The sequence below is a fragment of the Ischnura elegans genome, chromosome 8 (genome assembly GCF_921293095.1).
Source record: "Ischnura elegans chromosome 8, ioIscEleg1.1, whole genome shotgun sequence".
NCBI lineage: Eukaryota > Metazoa > Arthropoda > Insecta > Odonata > Coenagrionidae > Ischnura > Ischnura elegans.
In genome coordinates, this window is record NC_060253.1 from 101221921 (window position 1) to 101245104 (window position 23184).

A 23184-nucleotide genomic window follows, 5' to 3' on the forward strand; every position below is an offset into this window, starting at 1 on the left:
AATTTCAAGATGGTAGCATAAACATTGCGAAAATTCGACTGAGAGAAAAAGCATTTGCTTTGACCGGGAACCCGGATCCCCCGATTACGTGGTTGAGTACTTTAGCCAGTTATGCTACCGATGCGCCTTTTTCCCTGCGGAAATTTGTGGACTTTGCCGGACAAGATGGTCTAGACTGCTGAGCATAGTATGCGACTTGCAGTCCAAGTCGTGAGCACTGCGCCACAACCGGAGAGCAAAGCCGAACTTAGAACACGAACATAAGCGGTTGACTAATTTGAACTGAATTTTATCTCCGAAATTTTCGCATAATTACTGCATTGCGGGTGACGTTGTAAAGTTATCAACGTGTTTATTCCCGGTGTACTTAAATTATCATAACAAAAGTTAAATGCTATTTATCCGTCACCAAAAGCGACCGGTCGTGCGAAAGATACGCGTAAGTGGACTCATAACTCTCTGGCGACGGGTTGATTTAGTCTATTTTCGTCACGTAATACTCGTTTAACACTTGCGCCATTGTCATGAAAATTTCACGGCATGTAGAGTACATATTTGTCAGCATATGCCATATATAAAATATTTTATAGCTGAGTAAGAATAATTTTTAGATTCGCGATACGGGCTAATGCTGGCTTGGGTCCACGTGGGAGTACTGTGTCTTGTTAAGCTCTCACTGATCGGCCTTTAAGCTACTGTATGTAGCAATATCAGCAGTAAGCGCTACGCATCCATTGTGCATGCAAAGTAGAATGAATCTCCCCCCTTGAAGTCCGGCAACTTTCGTGTGAGGAGTGCATTTTCAGAGTTGGTCAAAAATATGTCCAACTTTGACATTGTATAAAACAAAAAATTTGTGTTATTTGAGGATAGATGGTTATTAGTTAAGACTAGCTTATCTCGCAGCCGAACCCGTAAAACAACAGTTTATTTACCTATTTTTGTCTTTTTGGAATATGCTGACTGCTGGTAGTTGACGTCTACATACATGATAATTGAAAAATGTTTTGTCTAAATGCGTAATCAGTGGATTTCGTTTTTTTTAACGGAATCTGTGTATTCATTTTTCATGTGTTTAATCTTGGAGAATCGTAAGTTTATTTCTTACTTTCAACCAGTGGCGCAGCGAGAGGGAGTTTTTGGGGATAAACCCCCACTCAGCCTAAACCCCCAGAGCTCATAGAAATTTTTAAGTTTATTCCATTTTACTTAATTGGATTGATATTAATAATAGATTAGTGTAAGGATTAATAAAATATCCCTCAGAAAGCCGTTAAACTCACCATTTTCAACCACTTATCTTAAAATTCCGCAATTTATTCATATCGCACATACCACTTATCCTGGTGGGTATTCCATACCCCCACACACCCCGATATTAGTTGCACCTAAACCCCCCCCCCCTAGCCTTAATTCCTAGCTGCCCCCCTGCTTTCAACTATAATTTAAGTAATTGTGTTTTGCCATGTTCTGATTGATGAAATGTTTAATTTGATTGTATGATTTGTTTATGATGTTAAAGAACACTTGTGGAAAATTGCTAGTAACTTTTAATTTATCAATAACGTTCCAATAAAGTACAACGATATTTAGGCTGAAACGGTTCTCTTTTGTGAGCTTTTAATGAAATTCGTTTTATGTGCATCTTTACGAAGTGGATTTGCGCTTCCTCGTGCGGTGGGGGTCGAAATGGTGTCGCAACCCACATTTATCCTGGCCGTGCGGCTATTTTTCGTTCCTCTCAATACAAATTCGGTCGAGCCTTTCGTATTTTGTGGAGATCCCCGCCCGAATAATAATGATAAGGGATCGGAGGAGTTCCTTTACTGTATCTGCTTTCACCCAGGGTCGTCATGTTTTTGGACTAGCAAACCATGTATTTGCTATTCGTGGTTGCGGTCGGCGATCTGTCGCCTTCTCTCATGAATATTGCATGAATTAGCTTTCACTCGGAGGTATTCAGTGCTACTACCTCTATGCATTATCCCGTATTTCGAACAACGGAAACCATTTTTTGTGTAAATTATTTTTTGGGAATCCCTTGAAGTCATTAAACTAGATCACCAACAAGCTCTCTTTAATTGAACATGGACGGGGAAAGATCTTCCTTAATCCTTCGCGACCGTTTACCGTCATTTTTGTGGATTTACTGCGCATAAAAAGTAATGTAGTCATTTGGGACCTCCTCTGATCAAGCAATCACATGATTCATTGCAGTTATTCTTGCTCAAAGAGGATCATGTGTTGGCAACCTGTCACACTAAAAGATAATAACATTCTTTTGTCGGAATTGGAATTATTTTTTTCTGTGTATAATATTAGCATAAAATAGGGTACGAAGTATGGATTCAATCACTTTACGTTCGGGTTTTACCATGTATTTGATTCTTATATAAAATTCATCTTTTATTTTCAACCCATTTTTACGACAAATACCAAACGGGTAACGGCATTTTTGCTCCGCATGCAATATCACCCATTTTGCAGTAATTTTTATCGCTCTCTCATATCTGGAATTTTGCCAGGTTATAACCGTCACATCTATCCCGAAACACAATAAAATCTTCTTCGAAATCGGAGTGACATAAAATTTCTCGTTTCCATAATTGAAAAACTGTCGTTTCAACACCCCGTGCAGTGAGTAGCCGTTTGCGAAGCAGGTGATATGCTCCTTATTGGCATTTCTTCCTGTCTTCGTGCCGCTCGGAAGCGGCAAAATAAAATCCTTTATCAAATCGACGCCGCTTCTCTTCTTGCCTCGGGGAGTCGATCGGCTGGTGAGTCTCGGATCGCGAGAGGAGGCGACAGCTGCCTGGCTGTGTTCTTCGTACCTTGTTGTCAACGCCATCCTTGTCAGCGCTTCAAAAAATAAGTTTCGCGTCGATCCCGCGACCGGCAAGCTGTTGCTCCCTCCCTTGGCCGCCTTGGGGTTCTCAATATCGGTTTCTCACGGCTGCTGCTTTTAAAGCTTCCTGCTATTGGGAAGCGTTCCGAGCAATTTCTTCACCGGTCTGACCTCCTATCATCAAGCTCTGTTGCACGTTCAGATTCTCCTCAGACTAAAACTAAATGGCTGCTGGGGATTAGGGATTGCATCCCACTGCAGAGGCACGGATTGTTGTACAGGTAACCCACTCGTAATGTCATTCATATGTGACATCATAAATCCCCATAAGTGTCGTCCTGTAGCTGGTGACTGGCCGACAAAATTAAAATTGGAAAAGAAAATAATAAAGGCTTCCATTTCTTTGTGGTAATAAACTTAGCCTGTGGTGTTTTTTTAATTAAAAATATTTTCCAGCGTAATCAATTTATCATTATTCAAATTAGTAATTTCAATATAATTCGATGCCCAAATCTTCATGCTAATTCCTGCTGAGAATATAGGCTATGCTATATAGAATATGCTATTTAGGCTCATTCGAGTCGCCAGTTAATGCTAAGAATCAAAATGCATTGCCGTTTTGGTTCTGTATTTTTTAAAGGAAAAGTTGAAATTGAATCCAAATGAAAAACTACAAAATGTTTTCGTTTGTCCACTAAACTATAAGTACGCCGTCGTCGGCGGTGGCGGGGTAAAGTCCTCGCCTGCCGAACCGAAGCCGCGGGTTCGAGTTCCGCCTGGGTGAGTTGCCTCAATACAGCACGTAGGTGTGTATGGTCGTCATACGTTGTCGTCTGTTAGACTCTCCCGTTGGAAAGGCCTTAAATGCACTGTTTTCGGGGCGTTGAAGATAAATAAATAGAGTTACAGTCAAATAAATTAAAGTGGACACATACGATAGCCTTTTGTATTTCTGTGCATCGCGAGGTTCCACCAAATCTCTCCTGATAAGGTTGAATTCATCAAATGAAAATTTAAACTCATGAGAAGAATAAAGTCTTCCAAATGCTTTCTTGCCATTCAGCTAAGCCTGAATTGATCAGGGGAAGGGTCGGAGTTATCAAAAATGGTGTAAGGACTCGGCAAGGAGGTCAGACTGCGTCAGGGTACGGTACCCATGTAACGCCGAAACCAACAGCAACCACCATCTCTATTTGCACACTTTTCACTTAAGTGGGCCACGTGGGTTTTATGGCGTGAAGCTTGCCACTGCGAATGGCTCACCTTCCCCTCATAAATTCTTACTTTTCTCCCTCAGAGTCTCAGTCGTTCAATCGCTGAGCGCGGGATCGTGTCCCCGGATCTTTTTATCGGTCATCTTCGTACAAGCACGAGAATCTCGTGAGAGTTCACTGGAACGTTAATCCGAATACGTGTCCGGAGACCTTTTTTCCCCGTCGGCATCTCGCGAAGCAGTTCGAAGGAGCGAACTCAGTTTGCGCGGTCAGGAGAGGAATGTTCTGCTACGCTGAAGGCATTTGAGGTAGTCCTCCCATAAAGCAGAATATTTTAATTTTTGTCAAATTCTTATGGGTGAAGTTAACGCCTTGTCCGACCTAATTTACGTCGTTTATAAATCCCTGCAATTGTCCACCGCAGCGCGACTTATAACTGAAAATGATATCATTTCGATGGTGTTCATTGTGAAAATAGGAAATCTAAGCGCGCTATATTTGTAATTTTAACAGAAAACGGTTGAGAAGGAGCTTATTTTTTAAAATTTATTTGCTTTATCAGGGGGAGAGACTGGGCGATATATTGGGCGATATTCATCGGCATAAAAATATTCTCACTCTTCTTTATCTTCTGCCTCTCTGTTGCTATTCAATAAAACTTTTTCAATACCTGCCTTCATTACCCACCATTTCACATGTTGTCTACCCTGAGTTTTTCTTCCTTCAAGACTCTAATGCTGCAACTTATTTATTATGTATCACACCTTTTATGTATACACCATTAGAGTATATTCCTAGTCACTTGAGCTTCATCTAGCGTATTATGTCTGTATGTTTGTTTTTATACCTGACTTCTCTATTATGAATATTTTCCGTTGTCCTACTTCATACGTGGTCCCAGGCATTTTTCGTAACTATCCTATTCTCATCCAAAACCCTATTTTTCGTTATAATTTTTCCTCCTTTTTTAAGGAATATAACGGATATAAAATTTGACGGTCGCATCGTCCTATGTATCGATTATATGAGCTTTAATTATGAGCGGTAATAATTGTTCTCAAATCTATTGATATCGCGAAGATGATCCTGGAGACGATATATCTGACTGGAATGTTATAACTTAAAGAATTATTAAATGATCAACGCGCAGAAGTATTTGTGAACGAGATGGACAAACTCATTTAGAATTTGTAGTGAATTGCTCGGTCGGAGAGGGGTATTCTTTTCATATGTATACATAGTGGATCGATGGAATGATTTTTGACATGTCATGACCACCTCTGTATGATTTTACATGGCGGAATTTGGTTGTCACTCAATTGGCATATTAATCGCGTTGCATTATAGGGATAAAATCACTATTAAAAAACGTCTACCTTTGTCTCCGAGGGCGATTGTTAACGTGCATATAATCGGCGTGCGTATTTTTAACTAGTATTTCTTTTTATAGCTTATTATTCGTGCTGTTCATTTTTCCACAAGTTCATGGCAGCACATAATATTTAGAAGAGAGTTGAATATTAAAAATATGGCAGTTGATCATGCTTCTGGAAAAAAAACCTGGAATAACGGAAATGTCTCCGGGGATTTTGTTTTCACTGAAAATTTCAGGGAAATATCGAGATAACTCCGGAATTAACTATCACGATGTACTTTCTACGCTGAAGTTATTATTTATAACCGCAAGAGTGCCTTTTCCGGGTAGCAGCTAAGTGAAATTGCCCTTGTGATGTTGCATTCTATATTCATGTAATAATCAGCGAAAGTAGGTGCATTATGTTATTATAAGTCATAGTCGTTAAATTAGCGGCGTAAAGAACATGTCGCCATCGCCAAGTTGGTAAGTCAAATTTCACTTGCGTTGCACGTTTTTTTTAGCTTTCCCTCTGTTAGGGAGTACAATGCTTTGGGAATTTATGAACTCTGTGGAGTTGTCTCTTCTTTATTTTACTACCCTTATTTTACCCACCTTGTTCCTGAGAACCAACATGGCATTATTTAAATCTAAGAGAGTGATATTTTGTTTTCTCTCAAACAAAGTCAAAGCTTTGCATCATGCTGCTTTGACTATTTTCCACCAAATATTCTACTTTAAAAATAAGTATAAAGTTAAATTGTCTGAAAAAATATTTCAGACAAAGTTATAATTAAATAGTAAAAAATCAGTCTTGGAAAAATAAAATTTTTTTTAGAAAACCTGGAAATATGAGGGAGTTACCAAATGCATATCTTTCCACGCATTCGACCGCGAATTGGAATTCCTTGCGTAAAATTGCCTTTAAGACTTGCACGTCTTTTTTTCGTGTCGACGGGGGTATTTTAAAGCCACAATCTCGCGAGCACTTCGATGAATGGCCATCCCTTTAAGAGCTCGTTCTCATATGGACTCCTTTTCTTTCGAATGCACCCCTAGAGACATCTTTCCGAGGGCCGGATTCTTTTATTTCATCCGAATTGCGCCTGGCGTCTGAAGAGGCCGCGAAGCCCTTTTCAGAGCTGCGAAATCTTTCGCGGAAACGGCCGTTCGGAAACTGGAATGAAGTGGTTCTTCTACATTTTTCCCTTCTTTTTTTTTATGTCTCTCGTTGGAAAGACGGTCGTTGATCGAGTGAGGAATTGCTGGGATGAAAGGATTGAAGAAACCGGTCACTTATGCTTTTCATGTCTCGTTGGCGTTTCTGATGTCTGGATAAATGATTACCGCTGGTCACACCTGGAGGAGAATTATCGGAAATAGCCCACATAAATAATTATATCGTGGCGTAAACCATCCGTGTGCTAGAACCTGGCACGTTTCCAAAATTTTTCTCAGAGGTGGAGAAAGACTTTTTTGGCTAATTTGTCGGCAAATATCACGCATCGCTCCGTCACAAATTAACGCGTAAACCGTAACGGTGTTTTTTCATCAGTTTAGTATGTTTAATTCATGTCTCGTAGACAGAGATCACTATGATAAATCTAAAATGGATTTCATTCTATTTTGAGGTAATTTAGTCGTAATGACCAAATCAGTCGCGGTCCATGCCAGAATAATCTCTCGCGGTAAGCCATAGGATAAGAAATGCCCTTGTCTTCTGTTGCTGGTCACGATGACCGGCATGGCGAGGCGGCAAATTTCATTGCCGGTCACATTGCCGATGACAGGCGTGACAGTCAACGTGTTATGCTACCTGCTATGAATTTCGTTCGCATAGTGCTGAAATTTAAAGTCATCATTGGCTTTTACCGAAACGGCTGTAGTAAACGGCCGCGGCCAGTCGCCGATTCGGGGGGGGGGGGAGAGGGAATCAATCCCCCAACCCCCACCGACCACGAGCCTATCTAGAAAGATAGGTATTACGAGTAAAAATATAAATTTAAATTATCTGACGCGATTAAAAATGCTGGGAGTTAGAGTTAGCAAAATGAATTTATGAGGAATTTATCAAGAGGGATTATAGGAGAGATGCACATTAGGGCGGATCGCAAAAATCGATTTTTTTTCAAATCCATCTGGCCCAATGAAAAAAAGTTGTGGGACCGATAAAAAATAAGGCCTGAAAAAGTTGAGACCTCTACGTGAACCCCTGACCCTCGCTCAAATGCAATTTAGGGGGGGAGGGTCAAAATTCGAAAAATATAATATTTTATGGTCATTCCCTAATGCACATGTTTGAAGATATGCGGGATATTTATAATGCATCATTTTTGGACTTGGAAGCTTATTTTAATTCTTTCGTCTTTAGAAAAGGGAAATATGGCATGGTCAATCGTATCAATGTGACTAATCCTCTTAATCACTTATAGACTTATTATAACCGAAAAATACGGACTAGCTTTTCTGCTGGTCTTCAGATTTTTGGTCCTCTTTCAGCTTTCAGTCTCATGATAAGAAATTAATGAACTTTTGCAAGTATTTTTATTTCGTGATAATTGTGCCTTCACTTGAATGCATATTACATAACATTGCCTTTCATTAATGAAACGGTTCAACCACAACCCATTTAAAATTATCCTTGCCTTTCTTTGTAATTTTATTACTATCGAACTTAAAAAATAGTATTTTTTGCATCCATTGCCAATAACTTTTTTAGCAGTACGAAGCCAAATTGCAAAAAAAATGAAATGTAGGCTTCTCATGCTTCTAATACCTATCCTAATTTTTTTTATTAGTATATTAAGTAAGTGAACTCAAAATTTCTAAATATGAATAGCGTAACAGTGAGCTCAGACAGGTTGGAAAGTGTCGATTTATAAATGTAGTCAAGTATAACCTGCAAGACATATGACCCTATTTTGGATTTTTTCATAGAATCATGCAGTCTCTGCAAGATGTAATTTTTAAGCGGTACGCATGGAAAATTGGAGTATTCTTCTTGAATAGCACATCTGAACATCATTAATCATAAATGGTAAATGTCAAATCTGTTTACCGCAAAATTTGTGCGACGCAGTTTTTCATTAATTATTCATGACCAATTGACTATTTTAATTGTATTTTCTTGTGCCAAAATTCAGTCACATTTCAAATTTTAAAGGTCGTCATCACGTGGAGAGACCGAATGATTCAATTTCCGCCTTTGGAGTTCCTCGTTATATCGGTTAAAATATTATTTTTGTAACTTCTTTTCATTGTAATTTTTCTATCCATTTAAATTTTTTTTCTTGCGCAAATTCTCTTTTCTTTCTTTTCAATATTTTATCATTTCCCCGAATTAGGAAAATTTCTGTTGCCTCACGTGGATATGCATTTATATATTTTTTTTCTGGGCGTCATCCCATGATCCCATTCCATACATTTAACGCTTCGTTTGTTTCTGCGCTCTCAGCTTGCTTTCTCCATTCATATCCTCATCTGCATCGGAGAGCTTTCCAATTTCGTGCCGCCGGGGGACGGAAAATTGCGCGGCAAAAATTTTTATTCGTCGAAACGCATCTTTTGGTGGGTGGGGAAATTTTACGCCGAGGAGAGAATCCGCGAGAGAGGAGCAGGGGCAATTTTCGCGCCATACATTTCGCTCCGCCGTGAGTGGCTGGGGTGTGCCAATTTTTCTCCTCGTGTGAGAGCAGACTCCTGGATCTCGGTCTAGCTAGGCGGAACAGCGTTCGCTGCAGCCCTCACCCCCTCCCTCTTCCTCTTTCTCATCTACGAGGGATTCCCTTGGATCCATAAATTCATCTTCCCGACGGAAGCGTTTGAAAATTCCCGGTCTGAGTCATCACTACGCACTGGAGTCTCCCATTTTTTAGGTCATTTGCTTGGATAGGCGATTTTGCCGAGTATTTTAGCGTGGTACGGGTAATTAATGAGGTGTCGTATTTTATATTTATTTATTACTGCCTGGAAAGTACGCGTTTCAGAATATTTTAAGAGAATTCTTTTTCCCACGTTTAATAATTCCCTTTATTTTAGGGAATGAACACATTACTGCACCAAAATACGTCATATGGTCGAATAAAGCAAAAGAGCTAATTTTTTTGTCTAGGTCTCCCATATTTCATAAGTATCAAATAATCTTATAAAGTCTTGTGACTTTTTAATCATAAAAAAAAACCTTTTAAGAAATTTTACCGTGGCAGCAGGAAGGAGGAGTAGAGGTACCTAGGCATCAAAAACATAAGAAATCACGTTGATGAAAAAAATTTTTCGTAAGATGTTATCATGAATGCTGTTGAAATAAGGTGATTAATTCTATTTAACATTACCTATCTTTAAAATTTTGATGCATTCCAAAGCATAAATTTTTAAAGTTATCTTTAAAATTCCAAAGCATAACCTTGAACCTTGTGACATTTTAATTATAAAAAACATTTAATTAAGAGTTTTACAGAGATGATTTAATATTCTTGTGCCCTGAAAATTTGATTAAAGAAGAGGCAGTCCATTGTGATCTTGTATCACTATTGAAATATGAATCGCTAACTGCAGAAAAGCATCATATCCAAGTTGGACGATTTTTCTTTTTTTTCTTTAAGTCTTAAGCTCGGTGTTATTAGTATGCCATGTTTCCTTTTAGCAGGAAACGTTGGGCACCTAGCAACTCGTTAAAGAAAAAAAAAGACAAATCGTCCAACTTGGACATGATGCGTTCCTGCATCTAGCGAGTCACATAAGAGCCTAGCTAGTGATACATGTATTTGCTATGCTAAGGCACCTCGTGTATTGTATTATTCAGCCCCGATTTGTGCATTTTAGCTCCTGTGTATTTTTCCAGGACACCAAGCTATTTCAGCTTAGCCTTTTTTACAATTTTTTTCGTACAATTTCCGCTTTCCCAGCAGTATACACTGCGGAGTTGCGTTGATGGACGCAGCGCAGTCATTGACTTCGTCCGTTGCGAGAAGAGATCGTCTTTTTCCGGCTCCTTTTAATGTCTTTGTTTATACGTGTCAACGATTTTAGCTCCATGTTGTTTTAACATTGCTTACACTTGCGATTTCAATCTTAAATAATAGATAAATATAAAATATCTTAATAAGGTCTCGATCCAAAATCTCAGCAAAATGCAGAATATACGATGGCCTATTTTACAATTTTCTCGTCTTTCTACAGTTTGTTTTGATTTGAGCATCATTTTTATTCAACTCTTGCATTTTGACTTCAGCTACAGAATTGATTTGCTAACAATTCCTCGTGATTTCTAGTCGAGGAGTTTTCCTTGTATGGTGAGGTTCCATGATCTAACCCTAATCATTACCTATTCTTACGCCATAACGCATCTTGTATCTGTTTTTTGCTTGTACGAAATTTGCATATTTTTTTACTATTTACTGGCAAGTGGACACGACTTAGTAGATAAAGATGTGGATTATTTGCCTAAACATTTTCAAAAGTGAAGCATGGAAAGCGCGTCATTTTATCTCCATAAATTGGGAGAGTGAGTATTTTTAATTTAAATGAAGATTAAATTTACCTCTTTTTACGGTGAAACTTTAAGGATGATGTAGCCAGAAATAAGAGAATTTGCCGTTAGTTATCAACCGATTCAGAAATTCACTGTTGATGCTTAACTCCGTCATCCTTGTATTGAAATCATGGTCGGAATTTCATAGAAACGTTGGCGTATTGAGTGATAGAAACGTTTGTACATGCATACTTTGAGTGTACATACATAGGAGAAAAAATTAAACATCTTTTTAAACCTTTTTTCATAGTTTTCTACTAGTAGTTGGTCTTGAATTAAAATTGGCAAATTTTCATGAGAGAATTGCGTTTTCCCTATTTTAGCCTCTAATAAAACCACATGTCAACTTTTACAAAAATCTCACAAATTTCAGATTTTCCTAAATTTACTTGAACCCTCGACTGCGCAATAACCCAATGCAATAGCCACTATCGCACATTCCGCGTTTTGCCTATTGCTGTGCCTAAAGTCCTCACTAAACCTCATTGGTAGTTTACCGATCTAAAATTAGCGCATTTAGCAAGAAATTATTCGTAAATATTTTCTCCATATCCAGGAATGAGTTGTGTGTTCCGTCGTGTTGTGAAGGTGAGAAATAACAGGAAAGCCATGTTCTCTCTGGTCCCTGCATTTAAAGTTCTGGAGCGTAATTCTACGCTGGAACACGGCTGCCATCAGAATGGAAGGCGTTATGCGCAGCTAACGGGTGCGTGTCACGCACAGGAATTCTGAGCATTTCGTCCAGTTTTGAATTCGATAAAGGGGAGAGATGTCAAAAAAAAAATAATAAGTTTTGCGTTGGTCGAAGATTTATGTATTTTATTATTACAGCGCGTGGTCGTCAATACCCGCTGTCATTTGCAATTGAATGGAAGGTGTTTTTTATCGCGTTGGACCCATTGTTAAGTTGTGCATAAATTAATACGTAGCTCCTCCATTGATGCATGCGTGAAAATTATGATTTTATTGCATGCCGCTCTGATACGAAATTTAATGTAAATAACAAATCGCTTTGAAATACCTTAACGGAACATTTCAAGTTATGAAATGCGTATTTGTTACATTTAAACTATTGATACTTATGGATTATTTTATCCGTTCCTCTTGTGGAATCTCGATTATTGAAAGTATCGAATAATTTCGGTCTTGATGAGATCTCTTCATACCAGTCGTGTTAGGCGGCACATCGACTATTGATGCTTTGATTTGATGTTTAGATATGATCTGATGTTCAGTCCGTGTTATCTTTCGTGGAGGAAGGAATGTCAGTGACGAATGGCGTCATGAAGTTCATCTTTTACCATTATGTATCGGCTCGGTTCTTCCCGAAGTTCAAAGTAAAAATGATAGTGGTGTCGCGAGTAAAGTGCAAGACCGCGAGATACAGGTGCGTTCACTAATCACTGTGATAGGCATGTTTCTATTTTTTTACAAAGAAGTGACAATAACCTTCCTCCCGAATGTGTTACCGCTTAATGCGACTCAAGTTTGGAGGTAAAATATGATGAAATCTTTGAACGGCTTGATTTGTAATGTGTACTGTTGGGCTATTGATGTTATCTTCCACGTGTTATTTGGCAAGCCATGACTTGGGAGTGGAAAAAAGTCAAAATTCGAAAACACACTAGTGGGTACGTCACTTTGAGTAGATTTTCCGTTTCCTGAATACAAATCTCTTCAAGTATAAAAAATGAATTTTTTCAATCTACTTATTTTCATGGCTAAGTGTTACTAGACATCGGATATTCGATTTCTGGGCTGTGAGTTGACGGAAAATAGAACAGCATATTTTGAGGAGGAGATGCATTTCAAAGTAAAGGTTATAAAGCTGTATTGTATTCGTGATTATTTTTAATGAGGCCGGTTGAAGTGAAGTTGGGCACTTGATATGGATTTGTAGGTAGAATAGCTAACGGTTACCGTAGTTTACGCCAGTAACTGTGAAGAAGAGGGTTAGCGCGTTACATTTTACATTTGGTCATGTGTGGTGATTGGCAGTAAAATGAGCTGGGAATTATTTCTTTCTCAACTCTCACGTTATGACGTAACTGAGATCAGTTTTATTTTTCTAAAAACGTCATTGATGTTATATCTTTTATCTGCGAATTTTATGCAAAATAAAATCACCGACTAATGTATAAAGCTCATTTTTAAAGCAGCAGGCGACGGTTTAAATACTTATTTTTAAATAAGAACGAAAATGAACATTTTTATCTCACAACATGTCCCTATATAATAATGTTGAGTTACACTGACACTGAGAATGAATACTACATACTCATTGTCAGTTGAACAACATATTAGGGGGTTGTCAAGGAAACAAGAAGGTTAAGAAATGCGCAAGTATGTTGGTGAAACACGTTTATACGCAGCTGATTTTACCCAATACGCAGGGAAAGAATAAGCTATAAAATTAAGCTACATGGGATCGGGCTGGTGTGGTGGCTAGAGTGTTGGCTTTCCACCCGGCGGGCTCGGGTTCAAATCCCGGCAGTGGCAGAAAATTTTCGGAGACTGCCCAATCCCTGCTTGAGTGTTGCGTGGAGGAAATTTCAAGCGCAACACTCCGTCCGTCGGATGGGAAGTTAAGCCGTGGTCCCCTTGGCGTCTTTCGTTAAGAGCAGGCTAATTCCGACGCCGGGTTTCTCTCCACCCATCCTTCCATACTCTTCCCTCATATCGCAATTGCCATCAGCTGTCGGTCGCCTCCTCCAAATACCATGTATTTCATTAAGCTACATTGATTGATAGCTCCTGCTTGGATGCGATGGAATTGGCACACTGCTAATTGGCTCATCATAAATGAAAACAGAACTACCATAATAAAGCAATTGGTAGATTGATGGTTTACTCAGAACAATCTCCAGGCACATATCTTCAGGCCTCAGAGGATTCTGATGAAGAGGAAGTCTTCGTTTTTCTTCTTCCCGCGATCGCGATGCGACATCAATGTCATTTTTACTTTGAACTTCTGCAAGAACCGAGCCGACACGTAGCTATAACAGACGAACGTCATGATATCATTCGTGACTGACATTCTTTCCTCCCCGTAAGGTAACACAGACTGAATATCAGTTCAAATTTAATCATCAAATCAAAGCATCAATAGCCGAAATATCGTCTAGCACAAAAAATAGTGGAGGTCTCTGGAAGAGCTACGGTAAAGAAACAGCAATGGAATGTACGGGAGGAATTGGGGCTAAATCGAGAATTCCGTAACCGAGAAATATCAATGGAAACAAGGAATTAAATTTTGGAAAGGAAAGTTTTGCACCCATTCGTAACATGCCTTCACGACATGCCGTCACGGCAATGATTTCATTCGATTTATTGTTTTTTATTTTTACATGGACGTGAGTAAATTAAGTTACAGCTCGACCACTATGGAATCGATCATAAAAATGCTGCTCTCAAAAGTTTGCGCCGTCTCCTTCTCGCATACCATCAAATTACTTACATATTAACTTTCGCGCGGGTTTATTTGTGAATCCGTAAGAAAATTTTCAAGGCAGCAGCCAGAAACAAGCACGTAACCACGGGGGGATCAGCTCCCTGCGAAATGTGTTCGTCTTTGATGACTAGCGGCAACATACTATCTACTATCAACTATACATCTCCATTAGCTCAGGGTCGTCTATCCTCGCTAGCACTCGGTTTTTTCGTGATAGTTACGTATCACATTGACTGCCAAAACCAAAGATTAATTTTACTTGCAAGCGAAATGTGTGGCTGACTTTATTGACTGTTTGGTTTTAGATGTGTTCAAATTGAAAACAAAACCTCAGTGTATGCTACCAGCATACCTTTCAATGTACAATATTGACTTCTTACTCCCGGAGTACATTTTTGGCTATGCGCATTGACAAGAAATTTTTTGAGATAAGAATAAAAATTCGCAAAATACTTTTAAACGAAAATTTCATTATCTGAGACAAGGCTGCATTCCTAAATGGGGTATAGAGTGGGAAGAGCGCTGCAGTTGTAACAAATGCAGGGATTGGTTGAAAAATCACAGGAAACTGTGACTAAGCTTAGTAGTGTAAACTAGTTTATGCACAAGCCTTAAGCTCCTGTCGCGCCTTGAATTATTTCACCTTCAATGATTTTCTCTCCGAGATGTGTGTTTTCCCGTCCAACTCTCCGTCCTCCCGACGGCTTTTGCCGAGCGCGTGGACGTCTCCCTCGGCTTAAATCATTGCTCAACTTCCTCGGAAGCCGCGTTATACCGCTCCTTATGTAAATTTGCACTTACGCAACCGAGAACAGAAACCTGTTCAGCGTCGTATTACCTACCGTTCTTCCATCAAAGTATCATCCACGCTGAAAATACCATCGGTTACTGGAGTGGACACTGGGCGGTAAAAGTGATGAAAATATTTTCTGCATTTAACGGAAAAACCTCAAAGGTCGACATTTTTAATCGATTTAATGGTGACTTTCGCTCGGGGACCGGTTGAATGCCTCCTGTCGTATACCCCAGGATCGCGAGGAAAGAGCTTCAAAATAAATAAAACCCTTCGGCCGATATGATAACATTTTCGCCTCGAGTCCGATTCCTGGTTAAGATTTTTTTATTTCATTATTCTTTAACGGTAAAAAAACGAAGAAATAATTCCGAGTTCCAATGCTTTGAATGTCTTCCTTCCGAGACTGAATGAACAAATGCTTCTCTCATTTCTCGAGATATCCTTCCTTGGAATGTCCGACTTTTTTGTCTTTGTTCCCCACGCATTCACGGATTTCCGATCAATGTCTTGAAGAACTTTCGATAAAAATGAGAGCTGACTCAGGAAAAACCTTGTGCCAGATAACCACGTATCATATTAATCACGCTCGGTCTTATCGTCGGTTATTGGATCGAAGTGTTAGTTCTTCCGACCGTGACTTGTGCAGTGTTTATGAACTCGAATAGTGATGTGATTACATACCTCTTTTTGTTGTCATCAACTCATTTTGTCGCCTTCAAAAATTTGTTCTAAATTTATGGGGAATATTAAAAACTATTACATTTCGTTAAAATCCAGTCTCTGTTGATTGCCAAAATAAAGTAGTACAGCATGATAAGTTTTGTTCAATTGCAAACTTATTATTTTATCTTTAGATTGTGAATGAGTCGCACAACCTAGAAGTCGCAATTTGCTTAACTTTTTCCAGATGTTGAATGCAGTGGCGTAGCCAGGAATTACGTTCGGGGGGAGGGGGGGGGTCCAAAACCAAGGGGAAAATTTTTGAAAAATTGGGTACTAAGTAATGGGTTTTAAACTAATTTTAACACTTTTAACAATCGAAAAAACTTCATTTCTTTAAAGAATACTTTGTAAATTCATGATTTTTCAATAATTTGTTTCCTTTTATTAAGGAAAATAATTGTGCTTTTATATTTTCGGGGGGGGGGGGGGGGGTTCCGGACCCCCCCTGGCCACGCCACTGGTTGAATGATTTTTTAAATTGAAAAAATTATTCTCTTCCTGGGATATCTTTTATTAAGATGAAGTTATTACTTGGAATGTCCATAGCATTCAATAATTTCAAATAGTATATAAAATCCAACTTATTCAATGCTAAAAAAAAGCTTTTCGATATCATGTGATGCTGAATGGTGTACTATGTTTGGCTGTTGATGAAACTGTTATGCTGATTTTGATGATTGATGCTTATGTAATACTTTTCTGTTCTTGCAGAACACAAAATCGTGATGGTTGGTCTGGACAATGCGGGAAAGACTACAATCCTCTACCAGTTCCTAATGAATGAAGTTGTTCACACTTCTCCTACGATTGGATCAAATGTGGAAGAAGTAGTTTGGAAAAATACACACTTCATCATGTGGGATCTTGGTGGACAGCAATCTCTTCGGACTGCGTGGAGTACTTATTACAGTAATACTGAGGTGAGAATATTTCTTATCATTCAATTTCATGGAAGCTACTTCCTATAGTTCCACATGGTTTTTGGGGTGAAATTGTTTCAAAGAAACAGTGTAAGACCTACTCCCTCCTCACTTGAGTTCACTTTTCAGCAAAAATAAGTTACAAATCAGCTAAAAATCTAACTGACATTTCAAACCCTTTCCCCCTGCAGGAGGGTGACTTATTAAAATCATTATTTCGAAATAGCATTGTATGATGGAAATGCAACCATAACCTTTTTGTCAAAACAATTTTGGCAGAATTCTAATCTTACATTTTGTAGTTTGGACAAAAAGGCCAGTTCACAGTCGGAATGGTACATTTAAGGTTTTCTACTGCTAAAAGTAGGTTAACATGTTGCATTTTGCTAATCATTTAGGCCTGTTCCTGTCCCAAATTGAATTTCTCCTTTCAATTCACAATAAGGTGTATTACATTTCATTGCACCTATTAATATTGTTCTCTTCCTCTCCCACCCTCTTCAAATCCATCTCTGACCGTTTTTAGCATCACCTTTATGCACACTCCATCCAGTACCCTCTTGTCTACTCCATACATATCTCTTGTTGAAGCATCCTCTCCTAATCCACCATGTCTAGTTCTGCCTTATTTTCCTAAAAGATCTCTCAATTTAATTCATCCTCTTGATTCTTTACTGCATTAATGAAAGACTCCTTTCTGACAAAGAGTTCATGTTTGCACTCCTATCTGCTGTGTGTGTGTACTTGTTATGAGGACAGACACCTGAGTTTACCATTTTTGGAGCCCACTGAGATCTGAGATTTACCTGTGGTCAACCTTATATCCTCCAGCTCTACTGTTGATCACTCATTGGTGGATAGTACAATGGAACACTTTGGTCTTAGTGCACATGGCAATATAGCACCCCATTGTAATGTCAATCAATCGTGTTTCTATTCCCCAAATCATTACGCTCATAATTGTCCTCCATTCACACTCTTGCTTGGCAATCCTCCCCACTTATAAACGCAACAGTGCCTTATTGCTAAGTCTTTGCTTTTCCGGATATCCTGATAGCCTTTTCTCGTCTAATGTGCTGCCCAGATAGTTTATTCAGACCTATTCATCCAGCTGCTCAAATTCGCGCTAGTACATTTATCTACTTGACGTTAGAATTCACATTCCTTGCTTGCAATGCAGTGGTGGCGGTGACCATCTTGCACAAAATCTGGAATAACTGAAAATTTAGTAATCTTCGAATGGCTCTCCAATGAAATTTTTTGTTTCACAAAATAAATAAACAATGTTGAAAAATAATGAATCAATATCTAATAGGCACTTTTACATTATAATTACAGATGAATTGTAGCTAAGAGGTATTGCAAACGTCACAGGCTTTTTTCTCTTAACAATGAACTACCACTCCTTCCCCCTAAGACAATGTCATTAACAAATCTGTTGCTATGTTTTACGAAACCACATAACTTTGGTCTTCTTGTGATTTCTCATGATGGCATATTGGTTGTCCACTTCACCTAAAGCATCCTGTAACTCTTTTGCCAGCAGAACTATCACTCCTGCATCTTGCTCTCCCTCTTGCCTCCGAATCATCTCTTTTGTATTCAAATGTAAAAGGAAGGGCAGTAGTTTAAGCTTTTTGACAGTGTAATATGCATACCATTTTCATCCTATGGCAAAGTTGCTTGGTCTAGGCTTCCTTTTCTTTCGGCTAGTGATTATTGTCATGGCAGTTCCAGAATGTTTGGTACACATAGGCAATATGATAATTCCCTTTTCCTGTTGCTCAGTTCAGGTTGCATTGATATACTTTTTATGGACATTAGCATGCAATTGAAAATTTATTTTTATAAGTTTCACTACGTATTCTTTTCAGCTCTTTGGAATAATAATATATTTCAGCCTATTTTAAACTGTTCATGGACAAAAAGCCACCTTTAATTTATTTTATTTGCTTAGCATAGGTTAATTAGCATTAAATAATGTAGTATCAAGTTGGCACATCTCTTAATGTATAAAATTTTTTGAAGAATGCTGCAAACACTATATCTTCTGCTAAAATCCAAGTTACAAAGAGCAAAACAATCATTGTAGTGTTTATAAGAGAAATTTGCGTGCCGACTCAATATCATAAATTAATACATAATCCAATTATTCCGTGTTTCAAATTATTATAAATGATTGTAGAGTCTGTTTTCATATAGTCCATTTAAAAAAAATAATGATTACAGTGAGTTAATAGGCAAGCTTTCAAATATTTGGAATACTTGCCAGTTTTAAAAATTCTTTATGGTCAAATATCTTTGAACTTAAGAAAAAATATTTCTAAAATTTATTCTCTAAGTTATCATTGTATAAACTATAAAAACCTCTTCAGTGATTTGACTTCCTTTTCTTTCAGTTTGTGATTCTTGTCGTAGACTCCACGGATCGGGAAAGACTGTCAGTCACCAGGGAAGAATTATATCGTATGCTGGCACAGGAGGAGTTATCTAAAGCAGCTGTTCTCATCTTTGCAAACAAGCAAGATGTCAAGGGCTCGTTATCAGCCGCGGAAATATCTCGGCAGTTGGACCTAACATCAATAAAAGGACACAGATGGCAAATTCAGTCATGTTGTGCACTCACCGGAGAAGGGTATGTCAACAATGATTTAAAAGAATTTTAATCTGCACTAAATTGGACTTAACTTCATTCACTGTTTTTGATTTGACGTATTGGTCAGCATTTAGTCATATCTATACTCCCAGAAGAAACGATAGATGAATTACCCTGTTATTGAGCTGACATCTTCTATGCACTCACAAAAAAATTTTAATTCATTCCAAAAAAGTAATTGCACAGAAATTCACATGCCAGGTATATTAAAAAAATAAGAAATCTCTTTTTTCAAGTATGCACATCTGTACTAAAAGTAATGCCTATAAATTTTACTAATACCTTGAATGTAATATTTTTTGTTATTATTGTCAAAAGTTCAAATGTGGTGTTAATGCAATTGTTTTTAATGGACCAAAGTTGCCAATGCTGCAAAACTGAAGGTCGTAGGTTTGATAGGTTATCCCTACCCAGGCGGGACTTAACTGTGTGTGATAGTAGTTGTTACATATTATTTCCCCCAATGTAAAAGGTCTCAAATGAGCTGTTTCTGGGTTGATGAAGATGAATAAATAAAAGTTTATTTTTACGAAAAAGAGGCTTGCGGAAAAACTGCCTACTCAATCATTCTTTCCTGTGTCCTCACTTAGTTCATGCTCACCAATTTGGGCATGTACCAAACGCAAAATAAAGCAATCCTTTATCAAAGATAAGATGGACAAACGTTGTTATGTTTTTTCTTATTTCTGTGATTGGCCTAATAGTTATGAAGATGGAGTCCTCAAAAATTGGAGTCAAGTCAAGTAGTTGGTACTGACTTGAGTTATTCGAGTAACAATACAAATGTCAATGCCAGTAAAATCAGAAATCTTCCTACAGGAGTGGCTTTCATAAAACTCATATAATGAAATTTCTTTTAAAGTAGGTAAGTCATAATTCCTTGGCATTGGAGTTTCAGCTTGCTGTATACTTAGCAGTAAATCACTATAATAGTCGACATAAGTGCTGAATAACTTTCATCTGCTACTTTCTTTGCTCAAATGCCAAGAGAATACGTAAGATAACGAACTGTTAGGATTTCTATGAATAAATGCAACTTTCTAATCTAGTTAATCGTAGAGGGCGTAACTTGGTGGAAATCCATAATATCACGGATACAAGGATCAAGAACTTTGCTATTTCTAATCTAGGTTTTAGAGGACAATGATTTCCTTTGTTGCGTTTAGTTTCCTTCTTGAACTTACGAGACAAGCATTGCTAAAATTGATTAAACGAAGTGAGAAATATAGACATTTTTTTTTAGACTAAGCTAAAGCTAGGTTCTATAGTATTTTTCCTTCATCCTCTCAAATCCCATGAAGATTCAAGATTTATAAAAATTGTTGATTTAATTTTTTCATAAAAAGTACTTGTCCAGCCACTCAAGTGCATGGCAACAGGCAATAATACTCTAGTATGGAGACTTCAAAACCTGTGGCCTGAGCATTTAGAATAATTGGTCTTTCTGCATGAGAATTTGAAAAAATCAAATTTATTATTCATTTACGTGTATAGTTTCTATTACAATTGTTACAATGTATAGTCAATATATATTGATTTATTTGACTACATTACTAGAGGTTAACTCATTTCAAATTTGCTCATGCAGCTTTTTAAGAGACATTTATTTTACTTCATTTCCAAACTATGACAAAATAATCGGAATAGAAAATTAACAAGGGGATTTGAAAAATTACAATATGTTGAAGCATGCATTGTTGTATTACCTAGTCCAGGATATACCATACTCGACTCAATACTCTCGAGTAGTTTTCAACTCGACGCGAGATCAAAAAGCACTACTCTCACATCCCTAGCAGATGGCATTTAATCTGCCCCTCTATGTTTAGTCTATCTCATGCGTTTGCTTGCTTTGTACTTTTTGAAAAGAATATGATATAGTGGACTGAGTGTACATGATTTTTGTCTACTTCCTTCCATGGCATCAGCTAGAAAATATTTTGTTGGAGGAGCATTTGCATTTGTATTTGGAGGAGTGTATTTGAAGGGTTCTACTTAAATCTCCCTTTTGATAATTTTGGAGTGCGGTTGAGCACAGGCAAAACACCTATGTATTTTATTCTAAAAAAATAGCCCTAGTGCAATATTACTATTTGTTTTACACAAATTAGTAATCGCAAAACATTTCTTGTTTATTTTCAGGTTGTACCAAGGGCTTGAGTGGATGTGCAGCCATTTGAAAAAGAAATGACACCAAAGTGGATAGGGGAGCTCTTCTTTACCATTTACTTCCTTCTCATATTATGACAGCCTTTTCCAAGGTTTTGGCCTGAGCTAATTTAATCGTGCAACCGCTGTTTGGAGAGGAGAGTGAATGTTCTTGAAAGCTTGTGAGGCCAATATATCAAAGGAGGACAAGTTAGTGAGCATCAATTTGTCAAATGATTCTCTCATATTGAGAGCCAACTAGACAGTTACTGAATACTCTCTCTCAAGTTTGATTGAATCGTGTGGGCAGTGTGTGGTGTGTTTTAAATATTGTTTGCGTCGCTTCAGAGTGTGAAAGGTTGCGAGAGGTAATGTGTGCTATCCAAATGAAGGTGTCAAAGCATTTGTGTGCGTGTACGTTTTTGAATATTTTGAATCCATATTGCTCGGAATGCGTTGAATAAATTCAGTCAAGTCACTTGCGGAGATTGTTGGATGATGCACAAATACCTCGTAACACCAGAACTGTAGTTTTTGTATGTGCAAATCAGTGCCAGCTATCTTAAGCTGTGGGATGTCTTAACCAAGTGAACATAAGAAGAATCGGGCATATGAATGTTGAATAATTTTAAAACTGCTTATCCAACTGTTTGACTTATATGTTGGAGTATGATGCTGTTTAATTTATCATGCCCAGTGTCCATTCCCCCACTTTTGAAAGAATCATGTTTTAGCTGCTAGTTGAAAAAAAGGTTGTGATTGGAAAATTGTTAACCGCATTTAATATCATCCTGTGCATCCCGTTTATTTGTCATATTGGCTATTAATTATTCTTTTTACCCCCCTGGCAGCGTAATTTTTATATTTGTGTCACATTGAAATCCATAGTAAGATGAAATTTAAGATGTCACTCATGGACTTCCATGAATATTGAACTTTTGCTGACCTGCCAGAATGTTTTATACAGTAGACTTTATTTTTTCCATAGGATGGATTTTGGCTGTCGAGTTGAAATTTTTAGACATAATGTACTAAATAAATATCTATTTTTAAATATTTAATGTGGTAACTTATTTATTTGCTTATCACCTGCATATTGGAATGCAGAAAGGAATCTCCAAAAGACCAAAAGGTTTGATAAACTAGGTAATTGATTGGTATAATGCCAAGCGTTACATTTTAGGAAAGTGTATTTTGTTGATATGTACTAGGAAGATTAATGAAATATACTTTTCAAGTTTTTGGACCTCGAGTTAATGTAATTATTTTTTATTATTTGAGAGTCAGTTAAATAGATAAAGTTAGATTTATAAAGTATGGATAGGATGCACAAATGATTGAGGTGCTACGTGAGGATAGGAGAGAAAGGTTTTTGATTGTATTTCTTCGACTAGAATGCTTAGTTAGAATTAAATACTTTTCTGAAATAGTAAGTGACGCTAAAGTAGCAATTTTGTACCTAATATTTCTTCATTCAGCATAATTTTAATGCTTACTTCTGATTACAAAACTTAACTTATAATGTGGTTATATCAATCCTTCCTATT

The 23184-nt window shown here is 37.7% G+C and overlaps 1 protein-coding gene across 2 annotated transcripts in view; it reads left to right on the forward strand.

Moving 5' to 3' along the window:
* Positions 1 to 22693, forward strand: part of LOC124163342 (ADP-ribosylation factor-like protein 5B) — a 103895-nt gene extending 81202 nt beyond the window's left edge. For both annotated transcript variants that reach the window (XM_046540182.1, XM_046540183.1), the window contains 3 exons: positions 16625 to 16833; positions 19233 to 19468; positions 21632 to 22693. In XM_046540182.1, coding sequence (XP_046396138.1) covers positions 16625 to 16833; positions 19233 to 19468; positions 21632 to 21680 — 494 coding nt within the window. In that variant the 3' untranslated portion in view covers positions 21681 to 22693. The remainder of the gene's footprint in view (positions 1 to 16624; positions 16834 to 19232; positions 19469 to 21631) is intronic.
* Positions 22694 to 23184: the final 491 nt, after the last annotated feature.